This window comes from Lagopus leucura, unplaced genomic scaffold, assembly GCF_019238085.1.
Source record: "Lagopus leucura isolate 7727_CA_CO unplaced genomic scaffold, USGS_WTPT01 Super-Scaffold_100159, whole genome shotgun sequence".
Lineage (NCBI taxonomy): Eukaryota > Metazoa > Chordata > Aves > Galliformes > Phasianidae > Lagopus > Lagopus leucura.
In genome coordinates, this window is record NW_024962335.1 from 24,776,827 (window position 1) to 24,804,125 (window position 27,299).

Below are 27,299 nucleotides of genomic sequence, written 5' to 3' on the forward strand. Positions count from 1 at the left end.
CCCCCCCGCCCCCCCCCCGGCCCGGGCGCCCCCCGCGCCGAGAGCCACACGACGTTGGTCGGGAGGGAGGGAGGGAGGGAGGGAGGGAGGGAGGGAACAGACAGGACAACCAAATGAAAGAAAACTCTCAACCTTCTGAGTTCTCTGCTACTTTAAATCCATGATGCAGAACACTTTTGGCAGCAGCAAACTTCTGTTCATTGACTCTCCTGTCACTGAAATAAGAAGGCTAAAATTTCACTGGGAATATGCCTAAACTGAGAAACGCAAACATAGTCTGATGTTGAAAGTATAGAGAACCCATTTCTGTATGGGCACATTTTAGTGAAGACTAAAATATTCCACAGAGGACAGAATCACAGAATGGCCTGGGTTGGAAGGGACCTCAAGGTTGTGTGAAGCTCCAACCTTCCCCACTACATGCAGGGCCACCAACCTCCCCATTTAATATGACGAGGCTGCCCAGGGCCCCATCCAACCTGGCCTTGAACACCTCCGCAACCTCTCTGGGCAGCCTGTTTGCCCGATGGTGAGTAAGTCAAGAGGGTATTTAAATTTTTGAAAAGCTGTAGGTAAGTAATAAAAACCACTCATTTGTCTTGGTTACCTAACAACTTTCATTGCCATGGGGACTGTGTTGCACATTCTTGTGCACATTCTTGTATCTTTCTGTTGGATAGGCTGTACGTAGGGGACCATGCATGGAAGCTGAGAGATTTAAGGGTGCATACTTGACTTTTCTAAAGAATATCTTGTTGTACAGCTCAGATTAAAAAAACTAGTGGTTACTTAGTGGTATTGAAGGACAGCTAAATATATTTACAAAACTGATCTTAGTGACTTTACATGATCATGTACGTAAAAGAATAATCTGAGTTTTGGTACTCTGAAGTACAGGCAGACGTACTGGTGGGAGGATCATGAGAAAATGTATTGATTTGATCAAAGTGCTGGGGAGAGCCTAAACAATATATGTATTATTTTGAGTACAGAAATTGATGAGGTAAGAGAGATTTGTATAATTTTCATTGCTGTTACTGATAGATGACCATGCTGAGAATAAAAAATGTCTGCTGGACATCTTGACTGGATCAGTGTAATACAAACTGACCAGTACTTCTTCATAAAGGCACCACTTGCTGTGAATTACAGAAACATAAATAAACTCCATATCATCATCTTCATCCTTCCCTTTCAGTGATGACAAAAATAAGAAGCAAACAGTAACCTAAAAGAATATATGTTGAACTCATACCTAGAAGTTAACCAGGAAAGAAAATAAGTATCACTTTTAAACTGTTCATATTTTTATATATCACAGTGGTATTTTATGTTGCATTGTCTAGTGAACTGAAAGCTTTTTATATTACCATTGAATTAATGCCTATGAAATAAAGCTCAGTAAATATTTACTGTTGTGTATGTCTGGGAAATGTCACGTGACTCATTTAAGGTCATGGTCATTATAAAATCATCCCTTTGAGAAGAGACAATAAAGCTTTAACATCATGAGTTAAAATGAAGCAATAACGTCCTAAAATTACATATTTTCATGTTACGATCCATTCTACTTTAGGGAACAGAGTTCCCATTGAAGACTGCATGCACACTTTTCTCAGCTGTCTTTCATCTTTCAACGTATTAAGCCTTATCTTGCCTGGCTTGCCATTGTCATGCATGGAACAAATTTCTGTCAGGTATTAAAAGAGAAATATATAAAAGAAAGGTAATGACCAAAGTTTAATTTTCTAAATTCTGCATTCAAAGGGCTTTTATCTGCCAAACCAGCTAGACATTTAATCTTTATGCTCTCCATACTATTGCTGCTGAGCTACCTCAGCCTAAGATACCAAGCTGATGAATGTAATATAAGGGTTTGCCTGTATCCCTGATCACTGAATGACTGCCAAGAGTAAAAATGACCCAATAACAGTGAAAAATAATCATTTCTATGAAGAGAATACCAAACTGGCACAACCAGACATCTCAGCATCACAGAATTAGTCAATATTTTCATTATCATTTGAATGACTTTGTAGCAGCATCATAGAAGACACAGAACAAATCAGAAGGAAGTTGCAGGGGTTCATTGCTCTTTGACGGCTCAGGAAGAGGGACCTTGATCTCCTGATTGATTCCTGCTCGCAGAGCCAGCCTCTGTCACCCAAGTAAAGGATTTATGATTATGCTTACGTCTTTTGCTGAGTAGGACCTTTTGTGTTCTTAAAGTTATATACTTTCCTCAGTTGTGGCTATCGTACTGCTGGAAAAGAGAGGAGCTAAACAAAATTAAAACATTACAGAATGAATTTAGACAAAAAAAAAAAAAAAAAAGATTAGCAGATAATATACAACAGTGGCAATACAAATATGTTGCAGCTGTGGTGTTTCTGGTCTTATCTGGCTCTTGATATTTAAAAGTACAGAGAGCAAAAAACATCTGCAGAAGGAAGTTAGTTTAATCTTTAGTAGATAAATCATTCTGATCTATCCCTCCTTACAGGGTACAGAGGGAGCCTATGTAATGGAATTAAATAGGGTGCCCATTTTTTTAGGTTGAGCTTAAGCCAGAGGAATTCCACACCAAGTACAGAAGTCTCAGCATAAAATTTCTTCTCACCATCAAGTTAACAGAAAGCTCAGTATTTTAGTTATAGAGAAAGAGGCGTGTGGAATGTGTAAGCAAGTTCTTGTGATGGTATACAAGTGGATCCTGCTGAAGGATAAATATGGTGGTTGTTATTAGAGTAGAAGTAGAAGGAATAATTGTATTCCTGATCTAGTAGGCACAGTTGCAGACAATTCTGCTTTTGATGTTGAATACCTTTACCACAAATGGATTTGCAATTAACCCCATAAGAGAGAGCACTCTATAGCAGATTTATATCCGTCGTGAAAGCTACATGTCACTCAGTAATCTGGACTGTCATCCGTCTGAGATGTAACATCAGTCATTCTTTTTCTCTGAGCAGGTGGAGCAGCACATGTAACAGCTGGAAGGACATTGCCCCACATCTGAGAATGCTGACCCCATTTTCTCTTTATATTAGCTCCTCATTCACTTTCTTTTAGTCAACACTTGGCTACTGTACCAAATACTAAGCACTTGATGCACTACAGCCAAATAAATCCTGCTGGAGTTATCCCTACAAGGGAAAGTGGAAGAGACAAGCTCTAAGGTTTTGCAGCCTTAGAGGATTTGGTAGCATTCATCACCACCAAGTAGCATGTCTTTATCAATAGTGTGATGGAGAACTCTTCTATGGACAGGAATTCATCAGATGAGTACAAATGGCTGATCTGAGCCTGTATCCACATGAGAAATGAATTCAAGATCAGGTGGTATCAAGAACTGAAATGTTCTGTGTGGGTTTGCAATTGACCCTGTGCTGCATGGAGAATTGCAGAGCTCATCTCCTGCTAGTAATCAAGGAAATGGCACTGGATGCTTGTCTCTGAACGTAGTTTGGAGAAAAACAAAATAAAACTGCAAAGCAAATACTTTAGCAAGAAAGAAAATATTCAGCTGCAGAAACTATGTATAAATAACATGAAAAGTCTCAGCAGGTGATCTCAAATCAGCCCTTCCAATTTAGAGAATACATGAGCACTACAGGGTAATCAGAGTGCAGAATATAAAGTTCCATTTGGATCTGGAAACAACATAAGCAGTCTTTCGAGGAAGGGAGCTCACAACATGGTTATAGCTTTGGGCAAAAAGGTAGTGAGTATTTTAGAACACAGTATAGGAAGACTACTGATCTGCATTTAGATTTTCTTTCTTCTTTTTTTTTTTCTTTTGTTTTTCTTACTATGCAATAGTTCCTGTGACTTTTAAGGAAAGGGTGGTGGCTGTTTGGGCAATTTTCCTGGGGAGGTCTGGAGACAGAAAATAAGAGAAAAATGAGCATCAGTAGGCCCATGGCTTGTTTGAAGTGAACTCCAGACCACACTGAAGTCACAAGCTTGGATGGAAACAAAACATACTCCACATTTGCTTCTGAATTTCTCATGTTCTTTTGATAATTTAGGAGGAGGCTGAGTGAGTGCTTCCTAATTTCAGTGAGGAAGAGGAGAGTTCAGATGCAGAACTGCAGCTAAATAATTGACTTTTCATTAATACATTTAACTGAAATTCGAAGCAGTTTCTCACAACCTGTACTGCAGTGTAAAAAATTTTTATAGAAGTTTACATGCATCAGCAGCAGCCTCATGTTTCACCAGGGAAGGTTTAGTTTGGATGTCAAGAAGAATACTGTCGCAGATAAGGTGGTCAAGCATTGGAATGGGCTGCCCAGGGAAGCAGTGGTGTCCCATCCCTGGGGGTATTTAAGAGAGTGAGGGTCATGGTTTAGTGATGGGACTTGGTAGGTCATGTGGATGTTGAGCTTAATGATCTTGAAGGTCTTTTCCTATGTAGTCAGAAGTATGATTCTATGATTCTATCATCCTGAGTCAATGATATTCTAGGTTACTAAGAACCCAGAGTATTCAGTAAAGTTGGCTCTGATATGTTTTAATAAATTGTAGTGCTAGAAACACCGACTCAAAACAGAAAATGATATATTTTTTTCTATGACTACTTTTCAAATCTCCAAACCTCTCTAGTAGTCTCAGAACATTCTTGAAAAAGCCAAGTGTTTCAAAATACTGAAGAGTACCTTGGTGTCAAATTGCCATTAAAATCACTTGGAGTTAAGGATCATGGTGCTATTCTCCTATCTACAAGTTTATTCATCAAAGTCTAGCCTGTTATCTTATTAGAGACTGGCACTGTGGGGAACAAGAAGTCTTCCTCTCTTCCACTGTTTCCAACTAATTTGCTTTTTGATTTCAAATTAATAGGAAAGCCTTTGGTTTCCAGTTTCTCAGATAAAAGTACACTATAATATTCTTCCAACTGTGCTCTTTGCAAAGCATTTCGTGCTATCTTAATAACTAGTTTGCTTGTGTATATAGAGGGCATACATATACCCTATCAATTTAAAATGAAGGCATTTTCACTTTTATAGTACCCATAAGACTCAGCCTTTACTCCTTTGTCATACACTCTGACAGAGCATGTATGACAAAGTTCAACTGACACCAGTTTTGTTTGCCTCAGCTGCACAGAAGTGATGGAGCACATAATGTTCACAGCTTTCTTATGTTCCAACATAAATCTGCGTTCTCTTGAACATCAACTATTTTCTGTGTGCCTTTCTAATTTCATAGTTAAGCATCAGTAGTTATTCTGAAGCTTATATTACAGACTTTGGTTATGTGAACTGGTGAGTCCGCCATTTTAGGAACTGAAATTGTCCTTCATCAACTAGAAAGTGTCTCCTATCTCCCATTGGGCACTTGGAAGTGCAAATTACCTCAAAGTTCATTTTATTCCATGGAAAGAGGTGTTACTCTCTTGTCATCTCAGCTTTTCAAAATCTGACGTGAGGGCTGCTCCAAAAGTAATGCCTCCTATTTCATTATATTGGCCCACAGTGTCTGATGTGGATGTTGGTGGCATGTCATAAAGGTTGAACCTTCCCACCAGTGTATAATTACATCTTGTTGCTGCGTGACAGATGGCAGCAGAGAGGCAGTCTGACAGAATGGCATCTGACATGATAGTGCATATGAAGCAAAGGCGTGCCATGAAATTCCTCCATGTGGAAAAAATTGCACTCACTGACATTCATCGATGCATGCTGTATTTTTGTGGAGACCTAACAGTGAATGTGAGCACAGTGGGTTGATGTGTGGTGTGTTTCAGCAGTGGTGACAATGGTAGTGGGTCATCTCCACTGGTGCAGATTTTTATGTGTTGCATGCAGACTTCTGTTCTCTGCTACTGATAATGTTTAGCTAATGGTGATGACTATGCTGAAAAATAAGGTTTTGTAGCTGAGAATTTCCTCTATCAAATAGTGTTGTTGTGCTCTTTGTATCTGTTGTATTTTCCATGGAAATAAATAGGAGACATTACTTTCAGAGCGACCTATGTAGATCAATTTCTTCATCATTTATCATTTTCATGAAGTGGCATATTCCGTCTTATTGGATGGAGAGGAAACTGAACTACAGTTGGTTATGTTTTCACTTGTAGACACTTTGTCGTGAAGTCACAAACACTACTGATGAATGCACTTTCTTGGGATGTTGTATATGTGGAGCATGTTTCTCAGTGGACTCCCAAAGGTAATATTTCCTTTTCCTTTCTCTCTAAGAGAAAGGAAATCTCCATTTCAGAACTTAGCAGAATAGCTACCTAACATGACATTGTCCTCCTATCTGGATTAAATACAGTTCTTATAATTTCATGCTTTTGAAGGTGCAAATTTGCTTTAACTGTTCACCCAGAGACAGAAAATAAATGTTGACTGGAGATGATCATTACAAAGACCAGAGTGGCAGAGCCAAGGGAATTACTGGGGCATCCTAACATATTTCCCGTGCCCATTTTTTTTTCTTCTTCTTTCTATTATCTACAAAGAGGCTCAAGAGAGAAGATGCGTTTTAGCTAAAGCATATGGTTAATCTGGCATCTATATGTGTTTGGATACATCTGCAAGGAATGGCTAAAATTTAATTGCAGAGGCTCCATGAAGGTCTCAGTGCATAGATGATGAGGAAATTTGCATTTTCCTTCAGGACAATTGTCCTCTTTATACATAAATGCAGTACTACAAAGAAACTAATAATGGAGAGAAATCAAACTATTGTAACTGCCGTAGTGTGGTTTCCGATCATATTTGAGGTGAATACAGGCAGTCAAGATAGAATATTAATTAATAGGTAGAATAAAGATAAATTCTATCCATGAAATCCTAACCTGTTTTTGAACTTGGTCAACATTGGATCCTCTGGATCACTATGTCTGTTTTGTGATCTCTAGCATGTGCTGGAAAGATGGGATAGAAGCATATATTTTGAAATAATTTATTGAATATTTGATGCATTAAGAAGGTGATACAGAAAAAGTATTATCATTATTGAATGCAAAGATTTTTTTTCACATATTTAGTATTCTATCATTAATTTTATGCTATTGTAGTTGATAGTGTCAAGACACATTTCCTCTTGGTGGCTCTAAAGTTTATTGTTAACTTTAGAATGGTAACAAAACATGGTCGTCTGTATGTACTATATTGATTCTAGCTAAAAAAAAAGGCCCTTGCATTCTTCATTGGTTCTCAGAGGCAGGAAAAAATAATGGTTCCTTTAAAACTCTCTCTCTGAACAAAAAAATGTTAAAGCTCATTTATAAAATATGAATAGCAGAGCGTTACTGCTGGCTTTTTAAGACTGAGAATAACAACGGTGCTGAGGACACTATTTATAGAGCAGAATGCCAAAAATGGTGTGTTAACCTAAATCAAACATTATAAATTATTGAGAACTGCTCCTTTTCATTTCTTAAAATACTTCTCTTTTGCATGAAGGATCTTGAAGTTATGGTTTTCCATTTCTTCCATGCACTATTTATTCTAAAGTGTGTTAAGAGAACTTCTCTGCACAACATGTGGAAAAGTGTACATAATAGCAAAAAATCCAAGGAATAAATATCCTTATTTTTACCAAGTCTTATCCAATTTATTTTTTTTCATACTCTTGAAATACACTGGTGGGAAGTCCATTTCAAAAAATCATTTCCTCTTGCAGTTAATAGTTGTGAAATCTGTGCCTGCTCTGGGATTCACTGTATTAGGAGAAAACCTTAGAAACTACTTCCTTCCCCAGATGCTTTAAGAATGACATTTCCTTTTTTATTAAAACAACAGGACCTAATTATGATAGATAATGGCTCCAAAGAAGTTTCACTGTGGGGCAGTTTGCACTCAATCCTTATGTATGCACAGAGAGCATCTTTCTCAGATAATAGCTATGGGAACTGCTTGCATCTTTTTGTGAAACTCTATCAGTTTCTGTCACATTAAATATTTTATTGAGTATCTTTGAGGCAGAAATAAAGAGATTGTTTGTTGAACATGAGCAATCTAAGGTTTGATGTTGCAAGATTTAGCAGAAAATACAAATATTTACCCCATGAAGCATGTGGGTGGGAAACTGAGGAAGGTGTGTTTTTGGGATGAGCCAGGTAGATGATGCAGTGCTGACAGAAGCAAAGTGGGAACCTGAAAGCTCAGCTCATACTTCAAAGCATAACTAAACTGATTGAAAATAGAGTCTGTCATTGCAACAGCAAGAAGCTTCAGGAACCCTCCTTTTTCATAGTTACAAAAGGCCAGATGGTGGCTGGGACCCTCCCAAGTCTGTAGCGTCCACAGTCTGCAGATATAGAGTGAGTTATATTTTACAGAATAGAACAAATGACTGAAATAGTTTAAATATGCAGATTTTAACTCTGTTCCCTGTACAGTAACTTAAATGAAACAATAAATTTCCTACAAGTGCATTGCAGATTTGTTGGATATAAGATTACAGTTTCTGAATAAAATGAAAGTTTACCATTTTTATTGCAATTGCTGTTCAGTATCATTTGTCACCATCAGAGGATAACGACATTAATGCAGCATACACTAGGAGGTTGGTGCAGAAATACAATGACATGACTTTCATGTGTGATTTTCAATGCTGTTTAGTTTATGGAATATCTTATGTGCCTTCTATGGAGGGTAGCACTGCAAGAGCATAATGTGGGCAAGGATCCTGAAGTCTATTTCAGTTCTCTTCTTGCATCAAGGCTTGGACTGACTATGCCCAGTGAGAGAGGACATAGGAATTGTGCTGGGTTAGGAGTACAGACTCCTTCACTGGTCAGTGCACATTCCAAAGTAATTCAGATCTTATACGAATCCACGAGTGGTCTGTCTGGAAAGATCATCTTGGTTCTCGGTCGTTCCACTTATGAGCATACAATTAAATAAAAGAAATCTCGGCTACAATGAATCATCACATGACCTAGAATAAAATTAGCTATGTTGGCTGTGGGAAAAAAAATCTATCTGAGTGCAGGAGAATCACTCACAAAAATTAGCCAGTATTTTATCCAGGAGATCTGGATATAGTGCAAATGCTATCGTGCAACACTTGCAATTATGTCAATTTTGACCAATGTTATACAGTAGATAAGCATAATGATACTTTTGGCCATAGAAATTCTCATAGATTCAAAACATATTACAGCTTCGGGATTTCAGATACTTACTTTGAAAAATCCATGATACTCACAAATGACTCTGTAAGAGCTCTCAGAAAACAGGTTTGTTTGGGGCCTTAGTTTTACTTGCCTAGTGTTCGACAACACGATGGATTTGCCAGTACTTTAAGCTTAATTTTCTGGAGTTGATGAGCACCCATGGCTCCTCCTGAAGTCAGCAGGACATTTAACTACTTGCACTTTTGATAATCAAGTCCTGGCCCCTCATCAAGTCCTGATGCATTTCAGAGAGACATTCAGAAGCTAAAGTACATAAAAATAATAGCTGTTTTGCAACTCTTCCTCATGAAAAGCTTAGACTGTTATGGGGGAATAAACTGAGGATATGTACTTCTAGAAAGAGGACTCTGAGCTCTGCTGCACACCATTTATTTTCCTATTACTCTTTGAAAATTGTTTATTTGACATGTTGTATGTCTTCTTACCTCCCCTCCTTTTCATTTTAATTGGGACCTGGTTATTGGCTACAAATTCCACTAGCATGACTCATCCCTGCCCTGAAAATGACTGCGAACAGGCATTGCATTGTGGGATTTACCTCCCCCCCTTTTTTTCCTAAGTGCTTTAACGTGGCACAAGCTTGTAATAATAAACTAGGAAGGAAGTTGGAGCTAATCATTCAGTTCTGAATGCACAAGCCCTGCCAAATTTCCCCACAGGCATGAAGCAGCCGCTCAAGCTGTGACACCAGCAAATTAAATCCTGGAGGTAGCTGACCAGAAGTAATGAAATGTGTACTTACCATACTGATGCTGTCAGTCCTAAGACACACTGACTTTACATTCTAGTTAAGTGGGGCATGTTTGTCACTTCTAGTGCTGCTTACGAAAAATACTCAGGTTTGTTCCTAGCCTTCTTCCCAAGATCACAACCACAGTGCTGCCTGGTAACCCTCACTCGTACTACAGGAATAAAAAGATTACTGTAATGATCTGTTATTTTTAAAACGCTGCCAAAGTGAAATCCATATCTCAAAGGAGATAAGTGATCTACTCTTATGACATGTTAATTACCGTAATAATAATCTTTGTATTCAACCCTTATCTGCTGTTTGCTTCTATAAAATCATAGCTGGAATGAAAGGATGAAAATTACTTTATGAGCCAATGGATAATTTACAGCAGAGGTCTCCTAGCGACCATGTGTCCCATGCATGCAGCAAATTAAGATCCTGGGCACACACAGGTGTGTGGAAGAGGGCTGTGTAACCACTGAACAGAATGAGTGCTACTTGAGGTATGAGTTATGCAGATCGAGATAGGTACACAAAGGAGAGAGACTATCATTTTGTTGTCCCAACATACTCAGGTGGTAAAGGACTCAAAAAAAAGTTATTTTCCCCAGACATGTATTGTCATAGCTAGTAATAGCATATATCTGTGAGGTTTTTATGTATTTAGCCAGCACAGGCATGTAATGCTAATTGCACATGAGCTATTTAAGTGGGTTAGCAGATCATCTGCTGAGTGGAACTCACTGTGAATTCAAAAAAACATTGTGAGCAGAAAAATAAGTGTGCAGTTTTGCAGTCTTCAGTGTAGGTTAAAATAACACCCATGGAAGAACAAACGTATGAAATCACAATCCATATAAGCAGCCTGAAAGCATCTAATTATATCCTAGAAATGTCTATAACTCTGCAATTATGTGCTTAATTTTCAGCTGTACTTGATTAACATCACAAATGATTTATAATACTACCAAGCACAAGGAGCTTGCGTAGAACTTTTTTTTGGAATGTATAAAATTTTTTGTTTCTTTTGTGTGTTTCTGCATGGCAAGTTAGGCAAACCGGGTTAGTGTCATGCAGTTCATCAGCAAAGCCAAGGGAAGACTAGACTCTTTAGAGATTAAACTCTTCTCTTTCCTCTACTGAAGCATTGAAGTGCAAGTCTATGGAAGTTCAAAACCCACTGACTTCTGTGAGATTATAACAGGATGAGTGGATGAGTGAGTCCTACAGAGAATGACTTCAGAGTATTGGTGGATGGAAAAGTGAACATAAGCCAGCAATGTGCACTCACACCCTTAGAATTCAACTGTGTCCTGAGATGCATAAAAAGATGGATGGCTAGCAGGGCGAGGGAGGTGATTGCCCTAGTGAGACCACATCTGCAGTACTGTGTCCAGGGGCAGGCCTGGGACCCCCAGTAAGGTCCCAGGAAAGATATGGTAAGATATGGAGTTGTTGGAGGTTACTCAGAGGGTGATGAGGCACTGGCACAGCCTGCTCAGAGAAGCTGTGGATGTCCCATCCCCGGAGGTGTTCAAGGCCATCTTGGATGGAGCCCTGAGCAGCCATATAGTACTGCAAGTGTACTTCGACCTAAATACATAGTAATCACATCTGAATTTGGTCTGTCTTTCTTTGATTGATCTTGGAAGAAAACCATGCTTTCTGTGCTCTGGCAACACACGTCTCTGAAAGCTGTGGGTGCATCACAGAATCATTAAGTTTGGAAAAGATCACTAAGATCCTCTATTACAATTGTCAGTCTATCACCACTGTGCCCAATAACCACAACCCTCAATGTCACATCAACACATTTCTTGAGCACCCTCCAGGGATGGTGACTTTACCACCTTCCTGGGCAACCTGTTTCAGTACCTCACCACTCTCTTGGAGAAATTCTTCCTAATACCCAGCCTGAACCTCCCCTGGCACAATTTCAGCCTATTCTCTCATCCTCTCACTGTTACCTGGGAAAAGAGGCCAACTCCCACCTCACCACAACCTCCTTTCAGGGAGTTGTAGAGAGCCATAAGGTCTCCATTGAGCAACTCCTTCCCAGACCAAAAAATTCCAGCTCCCTCAGCTGCTCCCCATAAGACTTGTGCTCCAGATCCTCCAGCAGATTCACTGCCCTTCTGTAGACACACTCCATGTCTTTCTTGTAGTGAGGAGCTCAAAACTGAACACAGCATTCAAAGTGCAGCCTCACCTCCCTGCTCCTACTGCTAACACTATTTCTGATACAAGATAGGATGCCATTGGTCTTCTTGGCCAGCTGAGCACACTGTTGGCTCATGTTCAGCCAAGAACTAACTAACACTCTCAGATCCTTCTCCTCTGTATAGCTTTCCAGCCACTCCGCCCCAAGACTTTAGGAATACATGGGGTTGTTGTGACCAAAGTGCAGGACCTGGCACTTGATCTTGTTAAAGCTCATGCAACTGGTTTCAGCCAATCAATCCAGCCTGTCCAGATCCCTTTGGAGTATCTTCCTGCCCTCTGACAGATAGACATTTCCTCCCAACACAGTGTCATCTGCAAATTTACTGAGGGCGTATTCAATCCCTTCATCCAGATCATACCAATAGTATTAAACATAATGGGCTTCAATATCAGCCCCTGGGGAACACCATTCATGACTGGTCATCATCTGAATTTAACTTCATGTACTATCAATCCTTCCATCTCCCCAGTTGTAGAGAATGGGAGGAAATAGGATAAGAAGACTACCTGTTTATTTGCTTTTCATTATTCTAAATGTAATCCTCAGTTAAGATTTAGGACTTACAGATCCAAGTGCTGAATCAGGGTTTAGGCAAAATACAAACACTTTAAATGTGGTATTTGAAGCTTTTCAAGGGTAAGCCTATTGAATTCAGCCAGTGTTAAGGAAAGCACATGTAAGCTTTGGCATAATTTTGGTCCTATTTTGTAAGCCTTTTAGAGCAATTGCTTTGCCATCTGTGAAAGATGGCAGGCCTGGATGCGGTACTGCAGGGAGTTCTCAAAAGGGCAGAGTAGAGGGGAACAATTACTTTCCTCTCCCTGCTGGCCACTCCTCTTCTGATGCAGCTCAGGATACTGCTGACCTTCTGGGCTGCACACTGCTGGCTTGTTCTGAGCTTCCCATCTTCCAGAACCCCCAGTTCCTTCTCCACAGGGCTGCTCTCAATAAGTTCTTCTCCCAGTCTGTATGCATACCTGGGCTTACCCCAGTTCTCAGTCTTGAATCTATTAGTCTGTTTATCTCTATTTGAGCTGAATTTACTCTGTGCTTATTACCTTGTTCTCATGTTGGGCCAGATGAATGGATTTGCTTAGGCCCTTTCTTCTCAAACCTATAATCCTAGAACAGAATTTATGTATGTATTTATTTATTTAAATAAATGCCAGGAGCTGGCAATATTGTATGTGTGAATTCCAGATAGGGAGCTTGTCTGCCACAACATAAATTTAAAAAAGCATTATTCTTATGGAGAAACCTTCACTATACAAAATTTGAGGGAGACAAGGTGCTAGCTTCTGAATGAGGTGTCTGTCTCTGGTACAAGAACAATGTGATTGATTGAATAAACTGCAAACTAGTCATGGGCCCATCCTGCCCTCCAAACAGAGCTCTTGGACTGTAGGAGGAAAAGATACTGTGAAGCTGAGAATTGAAAATATATTGCAGTTTTTATTGGAGGGTAAAAAGGAAAAAGATTCTAAACACCAGTATGTCCTAAAAAAACAAAAAGACAACTCTGATATGAGCTTGAACTGTTTCTTCTCCTTAATTGCTGTGAATCTGTTTTGAAATTCCTGTAGAGATCAAGTACTTCTTGCTGACAGCTGGTTTGAAATTAATCGAAAGGAAAGTGTTTTCAGCTGGCAATGGTTTAATATGCTCATGATGTATGAAAAAGTTAAATTGTTCCCTTTTCACTACTACTAAAAAAAGAAATAGTGAAAATGAGGAAATGAATAATACCAACCAAAGCCATGGACATAGAGCTGAGAACTGCTCATTACATGGTACTTGCTGGAAAAGGATATTTGGAAATGCTTAGTCTGTGCTAAAAATGATTCTTTAGTTTTGGGCTTTTAAAAATGTATTATGGAAAAAAAAAAAGCAAAACAAAACCAACACTAGAATTTGATGTTAACTGTCTTGTAGAATAAGAAATGTTACTTCATCACAAAGATAGCACAAACATGTTATGAATATCAAAGGAAATGGGTACAAGTGGCTTTAAGGTTTATTAAATAATAAGTTTTACTTCAACAAATTTTTTTCTTTTTTTTTTTTTTTTTCTTCTAGAATGCAGAACCTTTCCAAGTTACTGTCCGAGAAGACAATTGTATCATTGTCTCCCTGGAAGCATCTGATGTGGTGAGCTCATCCTCTGTATATGTTGTGAAGATAGCTGGAGAATCCAAGAACTACTTTTTCCAGTTTGAAGAATTCAATAGCACTTTACCTGCCCCTGTGATTTTTAATGCCAAATACCATGGCCTGTATTACATAGTAACTCTCTTGGTAGTGAACTCAAATATGGTTTCCAAGTCAGCAAGATCAATCACTGTGTTAACCAGTAAGTAACATCTTATTCTCTGTTCTTTTGTTTCTTCTCCTTGTGTGTATTTGTGGTTTTTTTTTCCTTCAGAAGTTTGCTTTTTTAATTATTATTATTTATTAAGTCCTCGTTATGTTTGGGATGAATTCCTGTGTGAGAACAATAAAGAAAATATGTTGAGAAGGCTGGAAGGAAAATTCACAAGGTCTGGGCAGGAAGAAGGTGACAGCTTGTGGGGTTTCCCCAGGTGGCCTTCCCTAATCATTAAATGGAGAGGTTTAAAATACTGGAATAAGGGGAATGTATGAAGCTCTTCCCGAGGTTGTCATCCTAGCCTGTGATAAAGGAATTCTGAAAATCTAATGGAAAGTACAAAAAGTGTTGACTCATGTTTCAGTGTAAACATTCCTGTTGTATGGTGAGGTATATCTTACTTCAGGTGCCATGACAATGTTCTTGGCTTGCTGATGTATTGAAGCAGTACTAAATCTGTAAAGCAGACACTAATTACCAAGAGCATATGTTTCTGCCACTACAGCTGAAGATTTCCATGTGCTGGAGTCCATATTCACCATCATCTGCTTCTTACTACCACAAGGTGATCTCGGGGAGAGGCATGATTTGGTTTTCTCTGTAACCATGCAAAGCACCAGTGCAATTCCTGCCATGTTTCCAGAATTTGTACTATCCATAGTCTTCATCCTCCCTTCTGTGCTCAAGTTGTGCACTACGAATGAGAACAACCATGAAGATTCCAGCAGGAAAAATATAATGTGGTAGAGCAAGCCTTTCATTAGGCATATTTACATGTAGTGGAATATGTACGGCTTCATAGGCCATCTGGATTTCCTTTATTTTTTTTTTTAATTTCTTTTTAATCTGTTATAGCTTTACAGCTGAAGTAATAATTCTAACCCAATTTGCTATTTTATTTTTCTTTATTTGTTGTAAGTATTATATGACAAACACAGCTGAACAGATTCCTCACCAAGTATTTTAGGGGTTTTAGAACACTGCTCTTGCAGTCATGCAGCAAGGCTAATTGCTGCTTGATTTCTAGAGCCCACAAGGTCACTGGTAGCAGGGTCAGTTGTGAGTCAGAATGGCAGATGGAGAATGGCACTCCTGTGCAGGGAATCTCTGAAGGAAGAAGGGAACTAGTGTCTTTCAGCCTATCACAGCCCATCCCAAACTCAGACTCTGGCTCACAGGATTTCCAGGAGACATTCCTGAACAAGCGTGAGTCTGCCAGCTCCAACAAACATAGCCCACGTCACTCTCCCTCCTCCAAGGCTCAATGGTGCCCTTCCCAATGGAAAGGAGCCCACTCCACCCCATTTCACCACCTGTCTTATGTGGATGCACTGGCAGCTTCCCAGGGTTTCCTGCTGCGACCTCTGCTGCTCACACAGACCTTGGAAGGACCAGTGATTTTGGCAGTGGGCCCGCGCTGCTTGAGGAGCTGATGCACTGCTTCCTTTTTGTCACATTTCTTAAGCTTTTTGTTTGTCTCAACAAAAGACAACCACATTTCTGAAAGGAAAGGGCATTTCCGTATTCGGCATTGAAGGGTGCTACACTAAGTGCTATAGGGAAGGCACAGATCTCCTTCACAGTGCAAAGGACCCAACGTTCTTCCTAATATTTTCTTTTAGGCAGGTTAATGCTTACCTCATCTTTTCAAAGACAAAGGTGCAGGAATGAAAGTAAATTTTGAATTAGAAGTTCATGCTATTGCCATACAGTTCTTTTGAGATTTCTTTAAACTCTAGTAATAACTTCTGATTTCTAAAAAACTTCACTAGGAAATAGTTGATTTTCCTTTTTTAAAACTCAAAAAAAAATAAAAATAAAAATAGCATTGCCAAACTGCCATTTTACATTATTTTTTCTGACAATTAACTTGAATTTTTGGCAAACAATAATGATGATATATTAGTATTTTTCTTCATGCTGTATACTCTTTCTACTTCTTTAACTTCCTCAGTTTTTTAACTGTGTAAAGAGATGTAACTATCTAATTTATTTTATCAATATCTAACACCTGACTAAATGGTACACTGTGAATAGCATCCAGGACAAAATTAATTCCTGTTCTAATTTCATCAGCGTCAGGAGAGCTTTGCCAGTGTAGATTGGCCCTATTCATTAGTACGTCACAAGATAAATCAAGTAGGACACTCAGTGGTGCCAGTGTGGTAATTCCCAAAGATATACTTCAATATTTCACAATAATTTTCTGGGCCCTCCAGACATGTGCAGAGGGTTCAGTGCACGGAGATGGTGTCTTTCAGCTTGGCCATGTGCTGGAGACATCATACACAGCAGTGTATAGTCAAATTGTGCATCTCAAATTGATCACAAAGTCCTTCAAAGGGATTACCTACTTATAAACTCAGTAAGAGTCACAAAAGAATTTTGCATTCTGATGGTCTTTCTTGATGAGCTTTGCTTTTTCCTGTTCACATTCCTCAGTGATGTGATTCTTCTCAGCCTATTGGCAAGAAAAAAGGTATATCTCTTTGCATATCTCTTTGCAAGTTGAAACTTCATTCTGCTTGAGTAGGGGGAGGTTTTTTGTTTTATCCCTCAAAGATCTATGTGTGGGAGAGAAGTGATTTGCCAAGAGAAAGATGATGTCAAAGCTAACAAAATGCACAGTTTATTTATGTGAGTATTTATATTTGTAAATTTGTTAATATTTTGCACATATATTTACACTTATATCTAAAATGCAAATGTATAAAGTTATGTAAGTATATATATGCACGTATAAATACTATCATTTGAAGGTTCTGTTGTGAACTTAAGCCTTCCATACTAAACAGAAGAGTTCATTTTCTTCTTGTCTTTGACAGAAATAATTTCAGAGGTTTCTCAGGTTAATCAAAACACCACAAACTGTGGAATGTATTTGTTTAGATTCTGTATGCCAGATTGTTGTAATGCAAAGTGTGACCTATTTGCTTGGTTATTTCTTCTCAGGATATTGTCAGCACAGCCACATCCTCAGGTTTTTTCCAGAGCTGGGACTTTTAGAAACATAAGATGACTGGGGCACATTCAAGTCTTAGGAAACTTGTAAAATAAAGTCTAAGCACAGAAGAGCACTTGTTCTGGTGATTCTATAGCGAAGCTGTGTTCTGTACACTGGACTTAGTACTGCACTTGAGGGAGAAAATGGTGAAGTGACACCTTCAACACTTATTGTTAATGATAAGCATGCTGCCACCCTGGCCAGTTTCCTGTGTGAGCAATTGTGTTGTGCACAGTATATGACCATCCTTCCAGTTTTCAGTCTGGACAAGTTTAGAAGTCATTCTGATATCTAACAACTATTTTCACTCTGCTTTCTTCTACTGATACTGGAGTTGGGGGATGACTGCAAGATTGAAGTGACTCCAGAATTTACCTCACTAATTTAATGTTTTGAAATACTTGGGAAAAACAAACAAACAAACAAACAAACAAAAATCAACCAAACTTGCAAGAGGTAAAGTTCATTAAAAATAGTTTTTAAAGGAGTTTATGAGAGAAGTAAGGAATATGGATTCATATCCAAAAATCAATGCTTAAAATTCTCAGTCATCCTGCATTTTCTTTCTGGGGTGACTCACAATCATACAGTTGTTTTTTTGTTGTTGTTCTTGTTTTTCACTGAAATTTTATTGTTGTTGGGATAAAAAAATACTTGTTAAGAAATGGGGAAAACAATACACTGCATGGCTGTTTTGTGCTGTAGGAATAGAAATCTCTTGCAGGATTTGGAGAAATCAGGATGTGTGAGGGTAATTAAGAAGAGCTCTGCCTGACTTTTATTTTAGCTTGTGATTAGAAGTTTTCATTGGTGAATATCTCATTGTTTCAAAACCCAATGATTCCTTTCATAAATCACAGTAAAATATATTCCCTTTAGGGTGAATTCTGCCTCTTTGTCTTCTACCAAAAAATATTCTCCTCAGGAGACCAACAAGGCCTGCTGCCTGGGATTGTGATCTCTTCCGCTTCTAGAAAGTAATTGGCATTAGCCCTTGTTAATGCTCATCTGTCATTGTGCCAGATGCTACAGGAAGCAATTCTGCAGGTCAAATCCATACCTTCAGCTTGTTGATGGATCAGAGCTGCTGAAGTAGGAGATCCAGAGTTGTTTTGTTGTGCTTTTTTTTCCCCAATGAGATACAGAACTGATGCCCTTTGTGTATATCTATCTTAAAGGATGGTGTGGCACATCTTTAAAAAGGCTAGTTATTCGTGGGAGCCTTAATATGAAACATAACTCAGAAGAACTTTTAGATCCCTTAGCACACTGATCTCCCCAGCAAACAGATCATGTTATTCACTTCTAAGGGAAAATCAGAATTGAGAAACAAAAGAACTGTAACGATGAATATTTTTTTCTGCCGTCATTTCCATTGGAAGTCTGATTTAAGGTATCGGCCTAAATCTGTGCAGTACTAAGACACACCCTTTTTTGTTGTGCCAGTGATATTTTCTGGTTTGTGTGGCTTTCATATTTGTCATCTTATGTGGGCATCTAGAAACGGCAGTGTGCAGATTGCATCATTGCTCAGAGGCCATTTGCGCTTACATTCCTCTTTTGTAAGTGGTCACACACGATATCCTCTACTACATATCATAAAAGTGAACATTATGTTCCTGAAGTATTAAACAGCAGCTATTAAATTTCAAAACTAGATGCTTTTTAACAAGAGATAAAACAATACCTAAAGTTTACAGCATAATGAAAACTTTGTCCTGGCTATTATTTACTCCCATTAGCAATGCAAATAGGTAAATAGGGTCATCCTGGTGATGACATCACCAAGTTCACAGCTTCTTCATGTGAATAAAGGTGACTACCTGTGAGATTTACATCACCCCACTATTGAGACTTCTTTCCTAGTAGAGTTGTATTATGAGGATTAGCCATGATTAATCTCGTTTGAGTGTGGAAGCAAGACTGTTTTGAGTGTGGGAAGCAAGACTGTTGATCTAAGTCCCATCTCATCCAGCCAACGTGTAATAGCACATCTAATCTGCTACATTAACCAATCATCAATTCCATCTGTAGAGGGGCCAGGTCTATGAATATCAAAAACAAATTTATTTGGCCTGGACTGTGGTACTTATTTTCAATGTCCTTTTTTTTTTCCTCCCCTGAATTGCAAAAGCCACCTAAAACACTAATGTATCTGGCACAGATCGAATGCATTTATGGAGGATTTAGCCTCCAGAATTTGCTGGGGCATTTGAGGAAGAGGCTAGCAGCATTTATTATGCTATCTGTTTTTATAATGCAAGGTATGTGCTAAATGCAAAATGTGGTTATATTCAGGAGAAATGCAGAAGTTAAATTTCCCATAAGCAGATATAATTGGAAAGCAATTGCTACAAAAGCAGCAGAATGTGAGATACTGAGAATAAAGGAACTTCAGTCTTGATCCTGCAAGCTTGTGTATATGAGTTTAATATAGTCTAGATGTCTAAAAAAGACATTGAGCACAAAAAAAAGCCTTAAATATGCTATTAAAGGGAAACTAAAATCCTCTATTTCCCTTCCTTAGTATGTCTTACAACATCAATATTATTGATGCTTCTATGTATTTGATCATACCTCATTTAAGCTATTTCTTGAGAATCACTAAAACCTTTGTGGATCCTGAATGCTGTATCTGGAATGACAAAAAGACCAAACAGTTTATGCTCTGAATTATAAATATAAATGGTGAAGAGTGATATTTTACATATTCTTTGAGCTTTAATAACCCCAGGAACTGTTAGTGAAAAACTTGAACATGATTTTTATCTGCTGAGTGTCCTTTTAATTTCACAGTATGCAAATAGATTTGATGTGAATATTTGGTGCCGAAGGAAGGAAGATAATGGAAGACTCTTTAAATTGTATTATATTACTCAAACTACTATGTTAACAGCAGCCATGAGCAAGGAGAAGTCAGTAAGCGGAAGATAACAACAAGAAAGAGAGTTTGCAGTGATTACCGCTTAATTCAATTATTGGTTAATTAAATCAGGAGGAAAAATCATTTGGATTAAAAATAAATATAACTTCCATCTTTTATTTGATTTGTTGTAGGAAGGAATAAATGGGATAATTCAATCACTGTCTCAGGGAAGTTTCAGTAATTCAGGAATAAGGAGACCCAGATCTGAATGAGATAGCAGAAGCCCAGGACATGCCTGTTAACATGAAAGATGGCTGCATGTAAGGGCTGTGCCATTTAGAGATTGCTGTTGACATTTGAACTACTATCATGTGCTGTGTGAGATGTGATATGAAGTGTGGGGTCATGGGGATTGCCAGCTCAACTGTTTATTTCAGAATAAGTGATGGGAAGGGATTCAGCAGAAAGAAGAGGGTAGGCTTTGTTTCCCATGACCTGCTTTGCTCCCATTTATTTCTAGGCTATCGCAAATTGTCAGCAAGATTTTCACAAATTCTGTCATTGCAGTGCCTCTTGGTATCCGTTAGCTTTGACATTTCTATTTCTCTGTGTCTAACTTATAAATATACTGATAGCTACCTGAAGATAATAAAACATATTTGCCATGAGAAATAAATTAGGAGTCCCACGGTTTTGTATTCTGGTGCTCTGACAAAGTTAAAAATGGCAACAAAACTCCTTCCTAAGTCCTGGGCTGAGATTTATTTTCATGTTTTTTTTGTTCTTTGTTGCTTTTTCTTCTTCAATTCTCATTGCAAATGGAAGCTTAGTACAGTAGTGAAAATACTGTGGTAGCAAATGGGATTTAATTTTTATTTCTGCTATGGGCTTGCTTTTCCATCTTTGATTACCCTGTTCCATCCACCGTGAGACAATTCCCCTTTTGAAGCTGCTGGTGCTGTCTTTTTCATCTGCCTTCTCTGCTGCCTGTCATGACTGTGTGCTCTTTGGAGAAAATTGTATTATGAGTTTTTCTCCAGGGCTTGCTTCAACAGAACTTTGTACTCAAATGTGTCCTGCAAGTGTGTAGTGAGACCATGCTAATGAACAGTCTGAATTTTTCAGTCTGTTCCCTACTGTGCACAAGAACTTAACATGACAATACCTAAAAGGATGTGGGCATAACTACTGATCATTATCTATTAACTGCTTCTATTAAAATATGTTAATATGACTAAATCTAAGTAAAACTAGAAACCTGTTCTGAATAGCTGCTTGGCTCTCTTAACCAATGCATTTACCAGTTAACCAGTTGCAATTATTTCTTCTAGACAGCACGTAAAAGTACATAGGTTATTGTCCTTACTTTCTATAGCCCACCATGGTCAGAGCTGAAAGCTGTAGATTGGCAGCTCTGTACTACCTGCCTTCTGTGTACCCCATGCCCATGGGTAAACTACTGTACTCTGTACCTCAGCTTTTCATCTGTAAAAAAGCAGCAATGATGCTTCTGTATTCATTGGAAGTGTGGTGTGGATGAGTACTTTGAAGATGGTGGCCCTCTCAGGTATGGTAGGAATCGGGGCTGATGAAGTATAATTACTCGTTAAATATATAAATGAATATTTACCAGAACAGAAAAGTCATCATTCAATTTCCTCTGGTTGTCACACTGATACACTTCTTAGCTAATCTTCAGCTAAGTTCAGATTGGTGCCAAAATTATGATTAATTTCAAGTGTTTTGCTTTTGTATGGGCACTTTTTACTTGATCAGCAACTGCTAAAGAAGAAAATCTTAATGGGGTGATGATGGTGAGTTCTTAAGTAATAATTGTGATTTCAACCATGGTTTTTATGCCTGCTCTTCTCCAAATAAGGACAGCTTTCTGTTAAAATGTTGGGGTTTTTGTTTTCTTTTTTCTGTAAAAAAGCATTGAGTGCACTGACATTGTGTGTGTGGGGGGGGGGTTAGGCTTTGACATAGTAGCCATAACCTTGGCTTTGACGTAGTCCCATGTGGCTTTGCCCCAGACCTCTGTGAAGCCTCGAATATCATCTGGGAAATTTGAGAGTTCCTGTGTCATTCCACACAAAACCATTTTTTTCTTTGATGTTGTTTTTATAGGTTTGCCTGTTGATCTGCTTCTTTCTGCCATTTTTTCCCTCTATTTGTATATCCTTTAGAACCCCTTCCTGTGAGCAGTGTTTCTATCTATGATTACAAACCATCTCCAGAAACAGGAGTGCTGTTTGAAATTCAATACCCAGAGAAGTACAATGTTTTCACCCGGGTAAATATAAGCTATTGGGAAGGAAAAGACTACAGAACAATGCTGTACAAAGGTAGGAAGAAACTATTCACTAACTATTCCTGCTAACAAAGATACATTTTAGCTTTTTAGTTATACTTGCTAAAATCAGTGGGTAAAATTCTGTCTCAGTCACAGTTGAAAACATCAATACAATTCCCAGTTCATTCTTTCCAGTCATGATTTTTCTTTGTGAATAGCTAATGGAGAAGCTTAGGGATGCCCTGCATCTGGGAAATGCTTTCAGTATAGCTGATTCTTGGAAAAGACTTGAAGCTGATACCTCTGTATCACTGTGAAGTCACATAATGCTAGTAGCACTGAGCAACGCTCTATGTCATGTAGTACTGTGTATTACACTATCATTCTTTGTTGTCCCTGAGCTAATAAACCTGTTGCATTTTATCAATTTCATCTTCCTTAGAACAGTTAAACCAACAACAAGCAATCTAACAACCCACATAGTCAATCTAAAGAATTTCAGCAGTCACTAACCATCTAAACAGACTAACAAGGGCAAATTCTGCTTTCTTTTTTGATGTTTTATTTTTGCTTAGATCTGCTTAAATCTCCTTTGCTCTTTTGCCATGCAGTAAGCTTAAGCACAACATTTATATGAAAGATGTAAAGGACTATCGTACGGAAAGCACTTAAGAGGTGAAAAAGGCACTGAGTGCTCTTCAGGTTCCCAAACCCCAGCTGGTTTAGTACAGCATGGTGGCAATATTGCCTCTGAGCAATCCAGTAAGTGATGGATTGAATTTTAGTGATGGAAAGAAGGTTTCCTGTGTAGCAGCCTGGTCACTGCAAGCTCTCTCTGGAGTCAACAGAGGGAGATGCCCACCTCCAGAAGGAGCATGGAAAACTTTGGTGTTATTGTTTCAGTGTATAGAAAGATTAGGTTAACATCTTCAAGACTCTGAAATGCAAGATGTTGGGAATGGTGATTCTGGATCATAGTTCTAGAAAAGGGTCTACAAGTGACCCTTTTCTAACAAACAAAGGTGATACTAGCAGCAATTTTTCTTTTTCACAGCTCATATGCAGAGGCTGTAATATTACTGCTGCAGCTGCTGATAAATAAAAAAGTCACTTGAATTAAGAGATTCCCTAATGAGCAAGCATACCCTTTCCCACAGCTAAATTGCCCTACGCAACATCTCTTCAGCCCACACACGTACTGATGTTGCATATGAGCTCCATTCTCAGACTGTGGCTGGTGCACAGCTGCACTATGGATGGCCCTTTGAGCATCTCCTCTGAATGCTGTGCCTCAGTCAGCACCAGACCAAAGAGGTTTTTGCATGCAACTGTTAAAGGTCTGCAGGAATTGTCAGGTGCTCTTTGAGATGCTCAATGTCACGTGGAGCAGGTTGCCAGGTTGAGTTGCTTTCCTGTGAAATGTAGTTCTTATTTCTCTTGCTGGGCTCTTTTTTTTTTTTTAATTGACAGCCAGGGAAAATATTGTCAAAACTGAATTATTAGAATTTCATGTCTTAGACCAGGCTGAGCAATGTTTAAACATCTGAAACACTGCCATTTCAGCATGTGTAGCTGAAAGCGAATATTTGATGTGTTATTTTCCTTTTTTTTTTTTTTTTTAATAACAAAAAAATCTTTTCTTTTTAAACCTTCTGCAGATTTTTTTAAAGGTAAAACCGTTTTCAATCACTGGCTGCCAGGTATATGCTACAGTAACATCACATTTCAATTGGTATCAGAAGCAACCTTCAACAAAAGCACGCTAGTGGAATACAGTGGGGTTAGGCATGAGCCCAAGCAACACAGAACAGGTAAAGAAAATGATTGCGTACCATTTGTTCCACATCTGTATGTTTGTTTTCCTTTCTGCCGTGAGAGGAGATTGACTGCACGTGAAGGAGGGGCTGTGTGGAAACAGTTATGGAATTTGCTCCTGGCCAGGAACATGGGAGGAGGATGCTGCAGCTGGTACTGTGCAGGCAGGGAGTGAAGTTATGTGCAATATAGCACAAGGGGAAATCTGTATGAGGGTTTCTATTAAGAAGTTGGTTTATTAGAACATAAATTTTGCTTCACATGAGACATCCTTGGCCTTATGTTAGGAATAAAGTTTTAAACCACAGGAATGCCACACTGAGAATGATATTGATCTATCTGTTTTGGTCTGTCTCCTCTCACAGTGAATCACAGCTAAACAGTTGGAGAAGGCCTTCCTCACTGTTCAGTCTTCTCTCATAGAGAAGAACAGTGTTGCTGTGTCCCCACTTGGCAGCCAGATTATGCCCTGAAGCATGAACTTTTAATTTCCAAGACAGCGATGTTGCAAAAGCTGAAAATTGGATTTATTCAGGGTCCAGGACTAATTTAATTTGGTCCTGGGATGATGCCCAAAACTTTCCTGTTAATCTGTTGGACCACAGACATTTTCCAGAGTCCAAAATGAAATGAACCAGTGGCAAAATCAGAAGGCAACCAATAGAATTACATTTTTCTTTCCCACTGCCTTCCCATCCCCCATTCAGGACGTGAAGTGTATGAGGTTTTAGTCTCTGATTTTGTGTTAGTGGCTGTGGCTGGGACAGGGGGAGGTGAATAAATCAGTAGGTTGTAAGGGGTCAGCTTAAAATATGTCAGACAGAATGTTTGCAGAGGCTATCCGCAGGTAAAGGCATAAGGCAAGCAATTATGGCACCTTTTGTTCACCTGCTGGCATAAGCAGAAATAACTTCTTTGCATGCCATTTGCCTTCTGAAGATCCAGATCTAGAGATCAAGCTTTCACAGCCATTAAAATTTAAACTGATCTTTAGTGCTTGTGAAAAGGTGTCTACTAAGAACATGTGAAAAGCCCTGTGGCAGCAAGAAGGTCATGCTTTTCAAGTATACACTATGTCATGCGTTAGTTTTGTATGTGTTTTGGAGCTCATTTCTACCAGTGGAGGTGTTTTTTCTGTTATCATGCAATTGTGGAAAACAGTAAACCGAAACCCACCTTTTTAAATCCAGTTAAGTAGCTTGCTGCTGTATTAGCATTGAAGTCTGATTTATGTCAACTGCATGTGTACTCTGCATCATGGTATTCTTGAGTCCTGATTTTTCTATGAATTTTCAGTAAACTTGATCCTACTAGAATCAAAAAATTACACTGTAATTTGGTAATAGAAGGGAGAATCTTAGGAAGAACAGGTTATTTCAAAATATCCCTGATATATCGTTTTTCTGCAAAGAATATTTCCCTAGGGAATAAGCACCTGGCAGAGGTACACAGAACACACCTATTAAAAGATTAACCTTTGCTTCTCTTTTAGTTCCTTACCCACCTCGAAACATTTCTGTTCAGATTGTGCCAATCAACAGAAACAACTGGGAAGAGCACAGCGGGAATTTTGCAGAAGAATCATTCATAGGACAACAAGAAATCATAGGCAGAGAGAAACTGAGCCGTTTTTCTGGTGATCCACCTGAAATTCCAGCAGTGAACACAACTGCAGCCTGGCCTGATTACCGCTCTAACAGTACTGAGTACGAAACCACATCGCAGCCCTATTGGTGGTCTAATGAAGCTGAATCATCGGAGGGTGAAGAGGAGTTTGTCAATGCAGTTCCCAGGGATTATGGGGCCAGTGAAGTAAACACATCTGGAAAACTCACAACAGAGCCCACTCCTTTCCTTCCTGTACAAATGGTGCTGACTTGGTTACCACCAAAGCCACCGACCGCCTTCGATGGTTTCCATATCAGTATTGAAAGGGAAGGTAAAACTGAGCCTTATACACTTCTCATGCTCTGTTTCTATAATTCTGTTGGCGGTTTGTCTCCTTCACAAATTATTAATTACCTAGAATCGTGCCTCACAGGACTTTATTAGATCTCTTGTGTATCTTGGTAAGGTTTTTGCATTGAATAGCATGCAGTTCTGGCTGGGTTTCAAACTAAAATAAGGGAGGTGTGATAAATCACAGTTTGCAATTTCTTTTGTTAAGTAAGATTTATACTGCTGTGCATACTGCAGCACTGTTTACACCATAGTTATTTTAAATCCACTATGTTATCAGAGAAAGGAGAAACAAGCTGGTGGAAATTGGAGGTGAAGAAGGTACATTATTTCATGTAGCTGTGTCAGCCCCTTGAGAAAGGTTCTCGAGGGGACCACAAAAAAAAGTCATGCTGCGTTCAGGTTAACAGTTGTCTCAGGAGAGCAACGGACCACATTCCTTAGGCCAAAAAGAGGCTGTGGTGGAAGATGGAGAAAACTTTTAAGTGGCAGAATTACGATAGAATAGCCATATCATTTAGAGGTATCCTATTTTAAAATCCTTTTTCTCAAAATGAATCTGACTTTCTGATAAACAGTTTTTGTAATTATTCCCCCATTTAAGATAAATAATATTTATTTATTTATTTATATATTTTGCAGAATAAGAAGGCAATAGAACTGGAAGCTCCTTTTCCTCTATGCTGTCCTCTTGTTCACTTGCGCAGTCATGACAACCCTATTTTATCATCCCCACTACTGAATGAAATTTTGTCCTGGGTTTATTGTTCCTATACACCTATACTGCAACCTTGGTCATTAATTACTCTTGTTCTGATGGCAAGAAATAAAACTACTCACATAAATCCAGTTCTTTTGGATACTTTTAAATCCCACAGCA

The 27,299-nt window shown here is 38.8% G+C and overlaps 1 protein-coding gene across 1 annotated transcript in view; it reads left to right on the forward strand.

Annotated features, from left to right (window-relative positions):
- The window catches only part of PTPRO (protein tyrosine phosphatase receptor type O), a 156,330-nt gene that overhangs the window by 75,576 nt on the left and 53,455 nt on the right, over positions 1-27,299 (forward strand). The window contains 4 exon segments of the mRNA XM_042890023.1: positions 14,194-14,467; positions 22,539-22,697; positions 24,304-24,456; positions 25,953-26,399. Of these exon segments, the coding sequence (XP_042745957.1) occupies positions 14,194-14,467; positions 22,539-22,697; positions 24,304-24,456; positions 25,953-26,399 (1,033 nt within the window).